Source organism: Dipodomys merriami, unplaced genomic scaffold, assembly GCF_024711535.1.
Source record: "Dipodomys merriami isolate MVZ:Mamm:240054 unplaced genomic scaffold, mDipMer1.0.p SCAF_9, whole genome shotgun sequence".
NCBI classification, from domain to species: domain Eukaryota; kingdom Metazoa; phylum Chordata; class Mammalia; order Rodentia; family Heteromyidae; genus Dipodomys; species Dipodomys merriami.
The window spans coordinates 37,829,728-37,846,440 of record NW_027206512.1 but is presented as its reverse complement, the minus strand read 5'-3'; the positions used below and the strand labels follow the sequence as shown (position 1 = coordinate 37,846,440).

Genomic DNA, 16,713 nt, shown 5'->3' with positions numbered 1-16,713 from the left:
CTGAGAATTTCTAAGCAACAAGAAATTTAGTGTTCTAGTATTATTATTTTTTACCCTGGTCCTGACACTTGAACTGTAGGCTTGAGCACTGTGCTGGCACTGAGCTTTTGTGCTCAAGGCTAACATTCTAACACTTGAGCTTCAGCTCTGCTTCTGTTTTGGGGGGAGTTAATTGATGATAGTCTTACAACTTTCCTAACCAGGCTGGCTTCAAAACCAAGATCCTCAGATGTCAGCCTCCTGAATAGCTAGGATTACAGGTGTGAGTCACTGGCACCCAGTTCTGGTATTCTTTTTTAAAATTTTGGTGTACTAAGATTTGAACTCAGGGCTATGTGTTTGCTAAGTAGGTGCTCTGCTGCTGAGCAATGCCACCAGTTCAGCAGTAAGAGATTTTAAATAAAACATCACAAGTATTTTAGCTAATTAATTTTCATTCACTAAAGTAGCTTGTAATTAGTGTTTAGCACTTAGTAAAGATTGCTTTTAACAGTCTCCCTGTGTTACTAAGCCCAGTAACCTAATGAAATTAAATGAATAAGAATAGCGGAAAGAAAAAAAAACTGCCAACAGTGAAAATATTTTATCAAACTTTGAATTTTAGAACTGTCAGCAAAAAAAATTAATAAAATCTCTACTAAAAGGATAATATATTTTCATAGCTAACATTCTATTATTATAGAATGATTTGGGATGTTTCACTTAAACTAGTACACTTTGTCATTTAGAAAATGTCTGCTTTTCTGAAGAGAAAGTGGATCCGGTGAGATTAATTTAGATAAAAATTTAGTTCTTAGCCAGCCTCTGGTGCCTCTCATCTGTAATCCCAGCTACTCAGGAGGCTGAGATCTGAGAATTACAGTTCAGAACCTTCCCTGGCAGGAAAGTCTCTGAGACTCTTACCTCCTATTGACAACCAGGAAATTGGAAGTAAAACTGTGGCTCAAAGTGGTGGAGCACTATTCTTGAGCAGGAGAGCTCAGGGACAGCACCTAGGCCCTGAGTTCAAGCCCCATGACTGACCAAAAAAAAAAAAAAGTTCTTGTTTGGCTGACATCACCTGATGGTTGATAGTTTATGAAAATCATCATTCAAGTCTGTATCAGATAAACTTAGAAGCTGCTACTGAATTGTTTATGTAGTCTCATTCTACAGTGAATTCCTGGTAAAAGTGTGTCCCTTGTCTAGTTTCCATTGTTGTGACTTGACCATGAAATTTGAAGGACAATAGAGTCCATTTAATTTACCATAGCTGTGAATGCAAATAGATTATTGTGGATGGTATTACATTTTAATAGATTGCTGGTTTGCTTTGCCATCATATACAGCTGAGTTCTGTTCTTCAGGATACTATTCACGTTGCAATTTCATATTCTTACAGTTGCTTTTTACTTAATCTGGAATACTTTTTCCCAGTTTCTACATCACTCACTAAGTCTCACTCTTTCTTCATCTTTGTGCACATATCCTCTTAAGGAAAATTTTTCCTGGTCATTTATTTGTAATTGCAATTTAAATCTTCTTGTCCCCGTTTTCTGCTTACTTTTCTCCTTGAGATAGCTATCACTATTGGGAAAGTTGTTTCTTTTGCTACTTCGTTTATATTGTCTGTCTCCCCTTTCTTAAGTACTAGTTTCATGAGAATATCAACTGTCTATTGAGTTGGCTACTAGCTCCATGTCCCCAAAGCAGTACTTGGAGTAAAGCAGATACTCGGCTATACGAGTAATTGAATATAGGATAGATGGGTAGATGGATGGTTGGATGAAAACATGTGAATAAATATATAGGTGAAGGATATTTGATGATAATAGTGCATTTTATGATGTAGGTATAAGGTAACCCATTCATTATAAAGTTTTTTTTCAATGTGGAGTTTTTGCTAGTCTTCCTATTTGAGTTAAATTGGCATCAGACACTATTTAGCTATAGTAATTTATAGAGTGCTGAGAATCAGAAGTGAAATACATTGTAAATTTATTAGCTGTAAGGTAATAATCATTGCCCAACTTTGATAGAATTCAGCATATTATTCTCTTTGTTCTCTAATGATTTATCAAATATTACTTTATAACCCCAGTGCTTATCTGTGCCCTTGCTATACTCTTAGGCATGAAATCTGTTTGATTTAAAGAAAATGGTATGTTCATCCTAGAAGTATAGAACTTTACACCAATGGATATAGGTGACTGCATTGGTAGATGTGGGACTCTATATGTGGTATACATATAGAGATCACAGAAGCCATAGTAACTTGTCTTAGAGTAATTGGAACCATTTTTACTCCAGACTTGGGCTGTTTTAATGTAGTTTCAGAAGATTAGAAATTTGGAAAAAGACAGGAGTTCTTCATTGATCATATTAAAAGGCATATGCTAATTTGAGCAACAGTGGCTTGTGCCTGTAACCCTAACTATTCAAGAGACTGAAATCTGAGGATCTTAGTTTGAAGCCAGTCCTCCAGGCAGAAAAGTCCCTAAGACTCTACTTCCAGTTAACCACCAAAAAGCTGGAAGAGGAGCTGTGGTTTAAATGGTAGAGCACTAACAGAGAGAAAAAACAAAAAACAAACAAAAAAACTAAGGGACAGCTCCCAGGCCCTGAGTTCAAACCTTAATACCAGTACCGAAAAAAAAAAAAGGCATATGCCTTTTCTCATTCAGACCCTTCAGCTCACATCAACACTTGTGCATGTGTACATGCACACACGTGCACACATACCTCCCTCTCTGCATGTGTATGTACATGATTTAAATATGATATTACTCAAAGATGGAGGTTAAAATTAATTGAATTGTATAACAAGAAAATGTTGAACACAGTAAAGCCAGCAGATTATGACTTTCAGAAGACTTTTCTGGTTCTGAGTTTTCTTCTCCTTTTTGAGTATGGGGATTTATTTCATTTTAGGGCATTTCATCTAACAATAACTGCTTTGCCAAAATGCGCTTTTTTGTAGTAAAGGTATTGCATTTATTTTCTATGCTGTGTGCTTGCGTTCATCACTTTTATCTTTATATTTGTATTCTTTGCATCCTGTAGCATGTTTGCTGGTGGTTTGTTTTCTCTTTGATATGTCAGCTGATTGACATATGAGGTTTTTTTTTCATCTACCAAAAAACTAGTTCTAAAAGTATGCTGTATGCATACCTTGTGTTGCACTGAGCATCTCTTTAAAATCTCTTTGCTTCTAGGGTCTAACATTTTCATCTTATAGTTTCTCTTCCTTGATAAGTTTTAAAGTTTATATTAAAATATTCAAGTTTACAGAAGCTATAGCCTTTATCTTGTACTTCCAGGCAAATATTACAGTTCTTTATTTTTCAACAGCTTCGCAAAGGCTGAAAAATTTGCCTCGCACTTCCCTCAAAGCCAAACAGTTGCTTCAAACTTCATCTACAAAAAGAGGTAACTACAGCCTCTTACTAAGTTTAAAGTTTCAGCAGATGCTGTAGCTAAACATTATGCCTCTTGGCATTCTGAGTCAGTGATGTCTACAAGACACATTTCAGTCTCTTTTTTTATAATATAAGGTGAATTAATTCCTTGTTATATGGATAAATCCAGAAGAAACATTTTCTACAGAGGTATGTATTGGATTGCTCTTCTGAAAGGAATAGAGAATTTACCATTTTTCTAACCACAAATCAGCATTTAACATAATATTAGTTAATAAGTGCTCTAAAGTAAATCAAATGTTTGGCATTCCATGTGTTGTTTTTTTCTTCAGACATTAATTTTTGTTTACTTATATATAACATGAAATGAAAACACTTTGTATTAGAAACTGATTGATGCTCAAGCACTGTTGTGTGGTTGTAAGAATTGAGTGTTAGAGATATAGAAGTTAAACATGACAGCTCTCCAGTAATGATTCCAAGAGTCTGGATGTAAAGTATATAAAAGGAAGCAGAACTGAGAGAAAACAGTGACATTGGTTAAACTGACAGTACTGAGTAGAAGCTTGAGAGAAAATTTGACTGAAGAAATACAAACAATGAGAGATGTGTGAATTTGTAAATACCTGTTGACCAATATGAATATCTTTTGGTACCATAGTTAGGAATAATGAACTTTAAAGATTATATTCTTTGATGGAACAGGAAATTATTTTGAGGGTTTTTATAGAAAAGGGTTGTTCATATTATCAAAAAAGCTTACAAAAGAGTAACTACAGTTACAATGTAGTCATAATATAAACATTACAGTCAGATTGGTTTAACCAATAATTATAATATAGCTATGTAAGGATGCCCATGAAGTTGAGGTGAGGGACAATAAAAAAAAGTATTGTCTTTTGTCTTTGTTCTTTTTTACTTCCCTCCCTCCCTCCCTCCCTCCCTCCCTCCCTTTCTCCCTCTCCCTCTCTCTTTCCCTCCCTCCCTCCCTCTCTCTTTCCCTCCCTCCCTCCCTCCCTCCCTTCCTTCCTTCCTTCCTTCCTTCCTTCCTTCCTTCCTTCCTTCCTTCCTTCCTTCCTTCCTTCCTTCCTTCCTTCCTTATTTTTTCTAGTCCAGTTTGTTTTATTTACATGCTTTTTTTTGGGGGGGGGTCCGGTCGTGGGGCTTGACCTCTCAGCTCAAGGCTAGCACTCTACCACTTAAGCCACAGCACCACTTCCAGTTTTTTTCTTTTTGCTGAGGAATCGAACCCAGGGCCTCATGCATGCAAGGCAAGCGCTCTACCACTGAGCCACCTTCCCATACATGCTTCCTTTTTTAACAAAGGTAGAATAAACAACTTATTTTTTCTAGTCCAGCTTTTATTTACATGCTTTCTTTTTTATGTTCATGCATATATAAATCTATACACCACAAAGTATATTGAAGGAATAAATTCTGGGGTTCTAGTGTATAGAATAGAACTTATAATACAAGAATGTATCATGTATATTTCAGAATATAAATTAGGTTTTTGAATGGTCTCACTACAAAACATGATAAATGTATGAGGCTATGAGTATACTCACTACTCTTAATTTGATCAACACACCATACACACATGATTTGGACCATCACAATTTACCCTATAAATATAAATAAAGCCTTTTCTTGAATGAAAGAATCATGCCTGTAATACTAGCTACTCGGGAGTCTGAGATCTGAAGGTGATGGTTTGAAGTCAGCCCAGGCAGAAAAGGCTGTGAGACTCTTGGCTCCATTTAACCAGCAAAAAGCTGGAAGTAGAGCTGGGCCTCAAGTAACAGCTCTAGCCTTGAGCAAAAAAGCTAAGCTCTAAGTCCCTGAATTCAAGACTCAGTTCATGCTTTATAATGGGTTATTTTTGCATAAGGTAGGTTTATATAGTTTAAATTTTTCACTTAAAGGTTAGTGTGTCTATTTATGTTAAAAAAAAAAAGACCGTAACTTTTAGCCAGAGTGTTTGTCTGTAGCCTGTCTACCTATCTATCTACTTATTTATATTAAGTAGTTATACAAAGGGATTTCAATTCTGGAAATCTTATTAAGAGTGCAGTGCATCTTGATCAATATCTTTTAATTTACCCTTAGAAGTTACATTATTTTTGTGCTTCTGAGCTACCATACTTCTTTCCATGATTAGATGACATGACAGTCCAGTCTCAGCTATTATGAACTAGAATTCTTGCATATCTAGCTGTCTTAATTTAGTGAAACATTTATGCATATTTATGTTCTGTTTCATCTCTTATTCACTAATCCAAGTTTTCATATTTTATAGTTGGTGTTGTAGTTTGTAGATTGTCTTCATATACCCTTTTCTCTTAAGTTCTAAGCCAATTGAGAAGTGGCTACAGGATATAGAATAAGATGGAATTCAATAGAATTGAGAATATCTCTTTGATGTTAGGCCAGAATCCTCTTCACCAAAAGTAGCCACTATTCTGACTTTTTCTCTTTTCTCTCTTCCTCTCTCCCTCTCCTCTTCTCCTACTCTTTCTCTCCCTCCCTCCTCTCTTTCTCTCTCCCTCCCTACCCCCCTCTCTTTTTGTTGGTCGTGAGGCTTGAACTCTGGGTCTGGGTGAGGTTCCTGAGCTCTTTCACTCAAGGCTAGACTTTACTACTTAGAGCCACAGCTCCACTTCCAATTTTCTGGTAGTTAATTGGTTATAAGAATCTCACGGGGACTTTGGGACTTTCCTGCTTGAGCTGGCTTTCTTTTTTCTCTGAAGGCTAGCGCTATACTGTTTTGAGCCACAGGTCCACTTCAGGTTCTTAAGTGGTTAATTAGAGATAAGAGTCTCAGGACCTTTCCTGCCCAAGCTGGCTTTGAACTATGATCCTCAGATCTCAGCCTCCTGAATAGCTAGTATTACAGATGTGGAGCCACCTGTGCCCAGATTACTCTACTGATTTTTAACTTTTTGGTATGGTTGTATCATCCATATAGATGGTAATGAAACGATAGTTCCCCCCCCCCTTTTTTTTTGGTTGGCCATGGTGCCAGGGCGCTATCCCAGCTCTTCAGCTCAAAGCGAGTGCTCTACTGCTTGAGCCATGGCGCCACTTCCAGTTTTCTAGTGCTTTATTGGAGATAAGAGTCTCACAGACTTTCCTGCGTGGGCTGGCTTTGAACCGTGATCCTCAGATCTCAGCCTCCTTAGTAGCTAGGATTATAGCCGTGAGCCACTGGTGCCCAGCCTAGTTTCCCTTTTTTTTTTTTTACCCCTCTCTTCCCCACTAAGGTAGGTCCTGTTTAGTTCAGCTTGCCTTGAACTTCCCATCCTCCTGCCTTAGCTGCCCAAGTGCTGCAACTACAAGCATGCATGACTGTTCCTGGATTGCGCCTTTCAATATATGCCTCAAGTTTCTCTTATTTTATACTTCTCCATTCCTTTTCTTTGTAGATTTTACCATGTCATTTGTTTTGTACGATTTCTGTGATGCAATCCCATTTGTCCATTCTTTCCATAACTTCCTGGGCATTCAGTACTATTCAAAAAATTGCCTATACCTATGTGTTCTTTGTATTTTCCTATAGGAGTTTCAAATTTTCATATCTTACATTAAGATCTTTTAATAGGAAAAAATATATCTGTGTTTCTAGATTTGATTTTTTTTAAAAGTCTGAGATTTCTATTATTTAAAAATTGATTTTTAGCTGGGCACCAGTGGCTCACTCCTGTAATCTTAGGTACTCAGAAGTCTGAGACCTGAGGATTGTGGTTTGAAGACAGCCTGGGCAAAGTCCATGAGACTCTTATCTCAATTAAACTACTCAGAAAAAGTTGGAAGTGGCTCTATGGCTCAAGTGGTAGTGCTGGCCTTGAGTACAAAGAGGCTTAGTGACAGGGCCCAGTTCCAGAGTTCAAGCTACAGGAAAAACAAAAAACTTTTATACAGGATATAGGATGAGAGATAGGCATCTAGTTTCAGTCTTCTATATGTTGTTGATAGATAACAAGCTTTTTCCAGCACCATTTGTTAAAGAAGCAGTCTTTTCTCTAGTGTATGTTTTTGGTTCCTTTGTCAAAAATCAGGTCACTGTAACTGTGTAGGTTTATTTGCTGGTCTATTTTGTTCCACTGATCTTAGTGTCTATGTTTGTGTCCGTATCATGTGGGGTCTGTTACGGCTTCATCATACAATTTCTAGTCAGGTATTATGATACCGCTAGCATTATTCCTTGTTTGGGATTAGTTTTGCTATTGAGTCCTTTGTTTCCCTGTGAAACTTTGATTTTTCTATTTCTGTTTAGAGTAACTTTGGGATTTTGATGAGGATTTATTTTCATAGCATTATTTCTGCCAGTCCATGAACATGAGACATTTACCTCATCGCGTGACTTTTTTTTTTTTTGGTTGGTCATGGAGCTTGAACTCTGGGTCTGGGTGCTGTCCTTGAGCCACAGTGCCACTTCCAGTTTACTAGTGGTTTATTGGAGATAAGTGTCTCACGGACTTTCCTGCCCCGACTGTCTTTGAACCGTGATTCTCAGATCTGAGCCTCCTGAGTAGCCAGAATTACAGATGTGAGCTACCAGGTACCCGGCTCAAGTGACCTTTTTATATTTCTTTCTTTAGGGTTTTGTGTTTTTCATTGAGAGATCTCTGGCCTCTTTGATAGATTGGAATTGTTTTCTTGTTTACATTCTTAAAGCTATTGATTTTTGCTTATTAATATTGAATCCTTCTAAATTGCTGAAAATGTTTATTAGCTCTAGAAGGTTTTTGGTGAAATCTTTAGGTTCTTTTAAGTATAGACTCATTTCATCTCTGAATAAAGATAATTTTACTTCTTTCTTCCCTATATGACTCCCTTTTATTTCGTTCTCTTGCCTCCTTCTGTTTAAGAACTTTAGTATTTACTAAGAAAGAGTGGGGACAGTGAATGCCTATCTCCTTCCTAACTTTGGAAAAAATTATTTTAGTTTTTCCCTATTGACTCTGAGGTGACTTACAGGTTTGCTATATATACCTTTATTATGTTGAAGTAGATTTCTTCTATTCCTAGTTTCATCAGAGCTTTTATCTCTGGCCACTATTTTACCTATTAGTAATTATGCTCAAGAACGGTATCTCCTGAATTTGGGAGCTGGGGGGACTTGAACTCAGGGCCTGTCTCTGTCCCTGAGTTTTTGTGCTCAAAGCTAGTGCTCTACCACTTGAGCCACCGTCCCTCTTCTGTCTTTTTTGGTAGTTAATTGGAAATAAGAGACTCATGGACTTTCCTGCCAGGCTGGCTTTGAAGCATGATCCTCAGATCTCAGATCCTTGCATAGCTAGGATTACAGGTGTAAGCCATTGGCACCCAGCTCCTGAAATTTTTAAATAATAAAAATCTTAGACTTTATTTATTTATTTATTGTGTTGGTCATGGGGCTTGAACTTTGGGCCTGGACACTGTCCTGAGCTCTTCAACTCAAGGTGAGCACTGTATCACTATGAGCCACAGTACCATTTCCAGTTTTCTGGTGGTTAATTGGAAATAAAAGTCTACAGATTTTCCTGCCCAGGCTGGCTTTGAACCTCAGTCCTCAGATCTCAGCCTCCTGAGTAGCTAGGATTACAGGCATAAGCCACTGGGACCTGGCTAGACTTTTTTTTTTTTAATCCAAGAGCACAGATGTATTTTTCGGTATTATATAAAATACACTTAAGATTCAAAGTGAAGGGAGGAGAAGGGAGACCATCTAGGGACCTTGAGATTCAAGGAATGACATGGTAGTAAGTTCCCAGAGGTTTTTGTTTTGTTTTGTTTTGTTTTTTTGGCTTTACATACTTAGTGCCTTCAAAAATCCATTGGGTGTGGAAGACAAAAAGGTTCTCAAAGTACTAGGGAAGACAATTGCTTTACTCCAACCAAGTAGCCACAGCTGTGGGTGGGCTTAGATTTCAGTAGGCCCAATAGGGAGGTTGGATTTTGTGTGTGAGGCCCCCCAGCACCTTTCCCCAAGATGTATCACAGACCACAGTAAAGGGGTGAGACTTCTATCTGCTGGCTTGCAATAAGCATTCAGCTTTTAGTGTCATTAGAGACCTGCACTTCACCTCAGCATCCTGCCCCAGCAGTAGTAAGGTGCTTTTCCACTTCCCCTCAAGTTGGTGTCAGCAGAGCTCTAGCTGAGAATTAGGACCTTCATGATTGCTCACCCTCACCACAGTAGCAGTGGAGACAAATCACGTGGGAAATCAGTAATTGTACCTCTATGTATCAGGCCAGAATGTGTTTCATCTTAGAGGAAACTGCCAGGTTGTTTCTTCAGTGTGGTAATAGTGTTTTAAATTCCTACCAACAAAGTATGGAGAATCCAGATGCTTAGCAATATTTGTAATTGTTTCTGATTTTAATTATTTCCAATAGATGAGTGTGAGCAGTGTCTTATATGTTTTGTGCTGCTATAAAGAGAACACCTGAGTAAGACAGAAATGTATCCCTTAGTTCTGAAGTCTGGTAAGTCTTAATTGAGGAGCTGCCATCTGAATGGACCTTCTAACTGCCTGATGGCATGTTGGAAGACTGGAGAGCAAATAAGGAACTTTTTGTTTTCACTTGACAGAAGCTCCAGAGAGAGAGAACTTACTTCCATATGCCTTTTATGTAGCACCAATTCATTCATGAGGGAAGAGTTTTCATGAGCTAACATCTCCTAAAAAATACTGCACTGGGAATTGTAGCTTACTCTGAGGATTTATTTCCACATTGTTAGTAATGGTGAATATCTTTTCATTTTATTCCCAAACATCCATATGTTTTCCCTTATGAAGTAGCAGCTGAAATCTTTTGTTCTTTTTCTTTTTTCTTTTTGGCAATTATGGGGCTTGAACTCAGGGCTGGGGTGCTATCCCTGATTTTTTTTCCCCTCAAAGCTAGTGCTCTACAACTTTGAACCACAGCTCCACATTCAGTTTTCTGGTGGTTAATTGGAGATAAGAGCCTTTCCTGCCCAAGCTAGCTTTGAACCATGATCCTCATATCTTCACTTGCTGAATAGCTAGGATTACAGGCTTGGGCCACCAGTACCTAGCTATTCTCCTAATTTTGTGTTCAATTTTATTCAGTTATAAGAATTCTGTGTCTTCTGAATTAGTCTTACCAGGTATATATTTTCAAGTATTTACTCCAAGTTTATTATTTGCTTTCACATTTTCTTAGTGACTACTTGTTGATATGAATATTTTACTTTAAGGTATTTCTAGTTTGTTTAGAGTTTTTAAAAATAGTGCATATTAAATTTTGGGTTTAGTATGATCATGTGGTTTTCTTTTAGTCTATTAATGTGTGAACTTAAACTGATTTTTTTCAGACATTTATTTAACCTTATAGCTCTACTTGAGTATGATAGAGCCTTTTGTGTATTATATATATATATATATATATATATATATTTTTGTCGGTCGTGGGGCTTGAACTCTGGGCCTGGGCGCTGTCCCTCAGCTCTTTTTTTTTTTTTTGGTCCGGTTGTGGGGCCTGAACTCTGGGCCTGAGCACTGTCCCTCAGCTCTTCAGCTCAAGGCCAGTGCTCTACCACTTGAGCCACAGCGCCACTTTCCGGCTTTTTTCTTTTTGCTTATGTGGTGCTGAGGAATCGAACCCAGGGCCTCAGGCATGCAAGGCAAGCGCTCTACCACTGAGCCAACTTCCCAGCCCCTGTCCCTCAGCTCTTCAGCTCAAGGCGAGCGCTCTACCACTTGAGCTACAGCGCCACTTCCGGTTTTCTGGTGGTTTATTGGAGATAGGAGTCTCACAGTCTTTCCTGCCTGGGCTGGCTTTGAACCGCGATCCTCAGCTCTCAGCCTCCTGAGTAGCTAGGATTACAGGCGTGAGCCACCAGCGCCCGGCTTGTGTATTATATTTTTATTATTACTAAGTAGTGTTACAAAGAGGTTATAATTTCATAAGTCAAATTATGGTTACAATGCTGGATTGAATTTTTCTAACATTTATTAAGGTTTTTTTTTATATACATGTTCTTTTATTTATTTGGCTTTATTAGGGTAATGCTGATCTTATTCAATGACTTCTTCCTTTATAGTCTTGTGTATAGTGTTGAAATTTCTTCTTCAACTCCGTAAGAAAAAAGAACTATTTGAGTTTAGAATGTTATGTGGAAGAAAATTTTGAATTGCAAATTATGTGACTTTTATTAGAAAACCTGAATGGCTTTTTTGTTGTTATTATAAAGGTGATGTACAGAAGGGTTACAGTTACATAAGTCAGGTAATGAATATATTTCTTTTTGGACAGTGTCCTCCCTTCCCTCATTCTCTCCCATCCCTACCCACAAGTTGTATAGTTCCTTTTCAACATAGTGTCTCTAGTAAGTACCACTACTTCATTTATTCATCCTTTGTCCATTTCTGTACCTCCTCTTACCCTCCCAAAGACAGATAAATGAACAAGACAAAAAAGAAAAGAAAAACATCAATGAAGAAAAAACCTCTTATTTCCATTTCCTGGAGTTCATTTCAATAAATATTACTTGACATGATAAAATGCACATAGGCATTGCACCTTTACGTTGAATGGCATTTTTGATTCAGCCTTTCATTATCTTCATGGATGATAAAGTCTCTTATTTTTTTGAATGAACTATCAGAAGAGCACTCATTCTTTTCAATATTGGTGTTTGTGCCATCCTTTCTTATTTTTATTGATATTTTCAGAACTATTTTGGTCTTCCAGTTTTATATTTGTTTATTTTTTATATATTGGGTTGATCTTTGCTCTTATTTTTATAATTTAATTTTTATTTAATTATTATAAAGATGACATACAGAGGGGTTACATTTGAGTTTAGAATGGTTGCATAAGTCAGGTAATGAGCACATTTCTTGTTTTTTTTTTTGGGGGGGGTCCAGTCGTGGGACCTGAACTTGGCCTGGGCACTGTCCCTCAGCTCTTCAGCTCAAGGCTAGTGCTCTACCACTTGAGCCACAGCGCCACTTCCGGCTTTTTTTTTCTTTTTGCTTATGTGGTGCTGAGGAATTGAACCCAGGGCCTCAGGCATGCAAGGCAAGCACTCTACCACTGAGCCATCTTCCCAGCCCATGAACACATTTCTTTATGGACATTGTCACCCCCTCCCTCACGCTCTCCCAGTTTTTCCCTCCCATCTCTTATTAGCTTAACGTGGAAGATCTCCTCATTGATACTATGCTTCTTTTCTAATTAAATGTTAAGAGTTTTAAATTTTGCCCAAGCACTGCTGTTGATTCATCCCTTAAGTTACAATGTTTTCATTTTTAATCAGTTCAAGAATATTTTCTAGTTCCCTAATGATATCATTAACCCATGTATTATTAAGATTATTTTTGCAATTCCAAAGTATTTAGGAACTTTTCCAGGTACCTCATTTATTTTTACCTCTACAAATTATTGATTGTATTATGACCAGAAAATGTACTTTATATGAAGTCCTCCTTCCAAATTTTAGTATTATATATTTAGAATTGTATATGTCACATATTTATATGTGGAATGCTACTCTCTAAATATGCCATTTAAAGTGCAAAAGACTTATAACAATACTTCTCTTCTGCACCATTCTCTGAGCTATTTGTTTTTTGCAGTGCTAGGTATTGAATTCAGGGCCTTTCACTTGCAAGGCAAGAGCTCAACACTTATCCATGTTCCTAGCCCTTTTCACGTTTAGCTTATTTTTCAAGTAAGATGCATTTGCAACCTTGGGCTGATTCTCCTACTTCTGCCTCCCAAGGATTTGGGCTTCCAGATGTGCACCACCATCTCCAGCTTGTGTGTGTATTGCTTGCCAGTCCTAAGGGTTGAACTCAGGCCTAGGTGCTGTCCTTGACCTTTTTTCACTCAAAACTATCACTACCACTTGAGCCACATAATCCCACTTAGATCTTTTTGGTAGTTCCTTGGAGATAAGAGCCTCAGACTTTTCTGACCCAGGTGGCTTCAAACCATGATGGTCAGATCTCAGCCTCCTATGTAGCTAGGATTACAGATCACTCATACCCAGCTTATTTACATTTTAAATAGGTAATCTCGTGGCACAACTTAAAAGTGAAATTTGGGACTAGGAGTGTAATTCATAGTAGAGCACTCACCTAGAGGGCACTGGGCTGATCTCCAAAACTGCCAAACCCGCCTTCCTCCCTAAACATTGATTATTTTAAAATCTTTTGTGTTTCCTGACAGTAACATCACAATTCCTGGCAGTGATCATTTATGCATGTCAGCTTAGCACCTAGTATTATTTTCCTTCTCTCTAAGTATTTCTAATAGAGAGTGAAGAATTTTGAAATATATTTTTAAAGAGGATGAATGCATTAAACCTAGATTATTTTCAACTGAAAATTGTGGGAGATGGCTAATATTTACTTCAGTGACAGTACATTTTTTCAGATTTTTTTGCTTCCCTGCTGTTTCAAGAGTTTTTATATTTTGTTTAGAAAAGTAATTTTTTTAAATGTAGAATTCTAGATTGGCAGGCTTTTAAAACTTTAGTGTTGGAGCTGGGAAGGTGGCTCAGTGGAAAGTGCTTTCCTTGCATACATGAGGCCCTGGGTTTGATTCCTTAGCACCACATAAGCAGAAAAAAAAGCCAGAGGTGATGCTGTGACTCAAATGGTAGACCACTAGCCTTGAGGGACAATGCCCAGGCCCAGAGTTCAGACCCATGACCGACAAAAAAATAAATAAAACGTTAGTGATATTCTTTTGTTATCTTCATTTCTATTGAGAAGTCTAATATTCCATCGTTGTTCCTGTTTTTTTTTTTTTTTTTTTTTTTTTTTAAGGAAGTCCTTAAGATTTTTTTTTTGGTCCGGTTGTGGGGCCTGAACTCTGGGCCTGGGCACTGTCCTTCAGCTCTTCCGCTCAAGGCTAGCACTCTACCACTTGAGCCACAGCGCCACTTCCGGCTTTTTTTTCTTTTTTGCTCATGTGGTGCTGGGGAATCAAATCCAGGGCCTCAGGCATGCAAGGCAAGCGCTCTACCACTGAGCCACCTTCCCAGCTCTGTCCTTAAGATTTTTTAATCTTAGTGGCGCTGTAGCTCAAGTGGTAGAGCGCTCACCTTGAGCTGAAGAGCTGAGGGACAGCGCCCAGGCCCAGAGTTCAAGCCCCACGACTGACAAAAAAAAAAAAAAAAAGATTTTTTAATCTTATTGTTTACTCCCAGAAGTTTGATCATGATGTTCTGTAGTGTAGTTTTTACTGCTTTGATACCTTCCTTGCTTTGAGGATTTTTTTACTGTATAAAAACGTATGTAAGGTATCTGAGAGAATGATTTAAAGGAGGAAATACTAATTTGGGTTCATGGCTCAGAAGTTATAGCCCATCATGATGAGGAGGACATAGCAGAGCAGCTCACATCATGGCAGGAAGAGAGAGAAAATGCCTAGCTACTGGCTTTCTCTGCCCATCCCCTTTATTCCATCTGGGCACCTCCCCTCATGAGACAGTGCCACCCACATTCACTGATTTTTTTTCACCCTTATTTAATCCTTTCTGGAAATATCCTTACTGACACACCTTAAAAATGTGCTTTGTGTATCTCCTAGGCAATTCTCAAGTTGACAGTTAAGATTTGCCATCACACATGATTCCTTCTCTCTACCACTATTGTGATAGGCTTTACTGTGACTTTTGTCCTAGATGGATTGGTAGACGTGAGGAAGATGAAATTGTGTAGAATAACTCATTTCTATGGCCTATGTTTCCCCTCCTCAACCATAAAAAAATTGAATAAGATCCATTTTTTTCCTCTCCCTTGTTCTGTCCCCACTCCTCCTTTTCCCTCCTGTCTTGAGTCCATGGTCTAATATCAACTAAAATGTTGATATTATTTGCAATGTTATCATCCATGTGTATCTGAATGTCCTTTCAGGAGTGACATGTCCAAACATGATTAAACAGAGAATTTTATTTCATGTCTGAGTATTTTAATATAAAAATCTTTTAGTAGAATTGACATTCTTAAAAAATTAGCATCTTCTGTCACTTTAAAGACCTTTCTATTTGCCCCTTGATTTATAACTTTCTTATTTTGTGATGTGTACAGCAGTCAGACCAGAATTTTTTTAATAATATTGTGAATTTCTAAATTTTGGTTACCCTGTGATATAGGACTTAGGACATACAGCCACCATATACTTATATGTGTTTTCATGAATGTTTCTTTGGGAAGAGAAATGGGTTTCAAATTCTAAATAGCAGCCTATAGTCAACCTTTGTAATGTTCTTATATGGCCCAAGTTAGTTACTATAGTGAGGTAGAATCCTATAATGCATCTTCTTTTCTGACGTAGTAGGTTACAATCTGGCCTAGTTAGAACTTTCAAGGACAGTTGTAAGTTCTGAGGAAAGGCTTATTTATTTAGAATTTACCAATTACCTTTTTTCACCTCTAATGAGCCCAGAAATATCCTTTATCCCTTATATTTGTATAAGTAAAGTGTTGAGCATACAGATGTACTAGTTCACAGTCATCAAATGTAGAATAAAATAGTGATTTCACTTATATTCAGATTCCACTGAAGACATTGGTTTTTCTTTGCCATTCCACAGTACCTTCTCCAGGCAAATTCCGCTCTCCTGCAGCACCATCTCCTTTGGCTCTTCGACAACCAGTGAAAGCATTTAGTAACCATGGCTCTGGTTCTCCTGGTAGCCAAGAAACAACACAGTTCACACAAACCACCTCCTCACCCGGGCCTCCCGTGGTTCAGAACACAGTCCCAGCAAACCCCAGCAATATCAACAGTACTACTCTAACCAGACCTGCAGGGACAACCGCAATGAGAAGCGGCTTGCCCAGACCCAGCGCCCCTTCTGCTGGGGGTATTCCAGTGCCTCGCAGCAAGCTTGCACAGCCTGTTCGCAGGTAAGTGGCAAACGCTCTGTCTCAGCATTCTTGCGTGTCAGCTCTGCATTTGATAATGAGCATAGAGAACCATAATTGATTTCCACTAGAGTATTAGTACAATTTGAATAAAACATTACTTCCTTATTTTGAAGAAATCCTCATTTCGGGCATTAGACCATTTTGGTTCAGATATTTAAATTCGTCCAGATGACTGGTGTGATTAACCATCTTATAGGACATGTAGAAAAAACCGTTAGAGCCGGGCGCTGGTGGCTCACACCTGTAATCCTAGCTACTCAGGAGGCTGAGATCTGAGGATCGCAGTTCAAAGCCAGCCCGGGCAGGAGAGACCGTGAGACTCCTATCTCCCAGAAAACCACCAGAAAACCGGAAGTGGCGCTGTAGCTCAAGTGGTAGAGCGCTCGCCTTGAGCTGCAGAGCTGAGGGACAGCGCCCAG

General features: G+C 38.3%; 1 protein-coding gene across 2 annotated transcripts in view; it reads left to right on the top strand.

The window, feature by feature from the left end:
* Positions 1–16,713, top strand: part of Slain2 (SLAIN motif family member 2) — a 57,591-nt gene that overhangs the window by 36,313 nt on the left and 4,565 nt on the right. The window contains exons 7-8 of one of the 2 annotated variants that reach the window (XM_070012910.1): positions 3,331–3,408; positions 15,958–16,273. In XM_070012910.1, coding sequence (XP_069869011.1) covers positions 3,331–3,408; positions 15,958–16,273 — 394 coding nt within the window. The remainder of the gene's footprint in view (positions 1–3,330; positions 3,409–15,957; positions 16,274–16,713) is intronic. The other variant, XM_070012911.1, reaches the window with a different exon arrangement.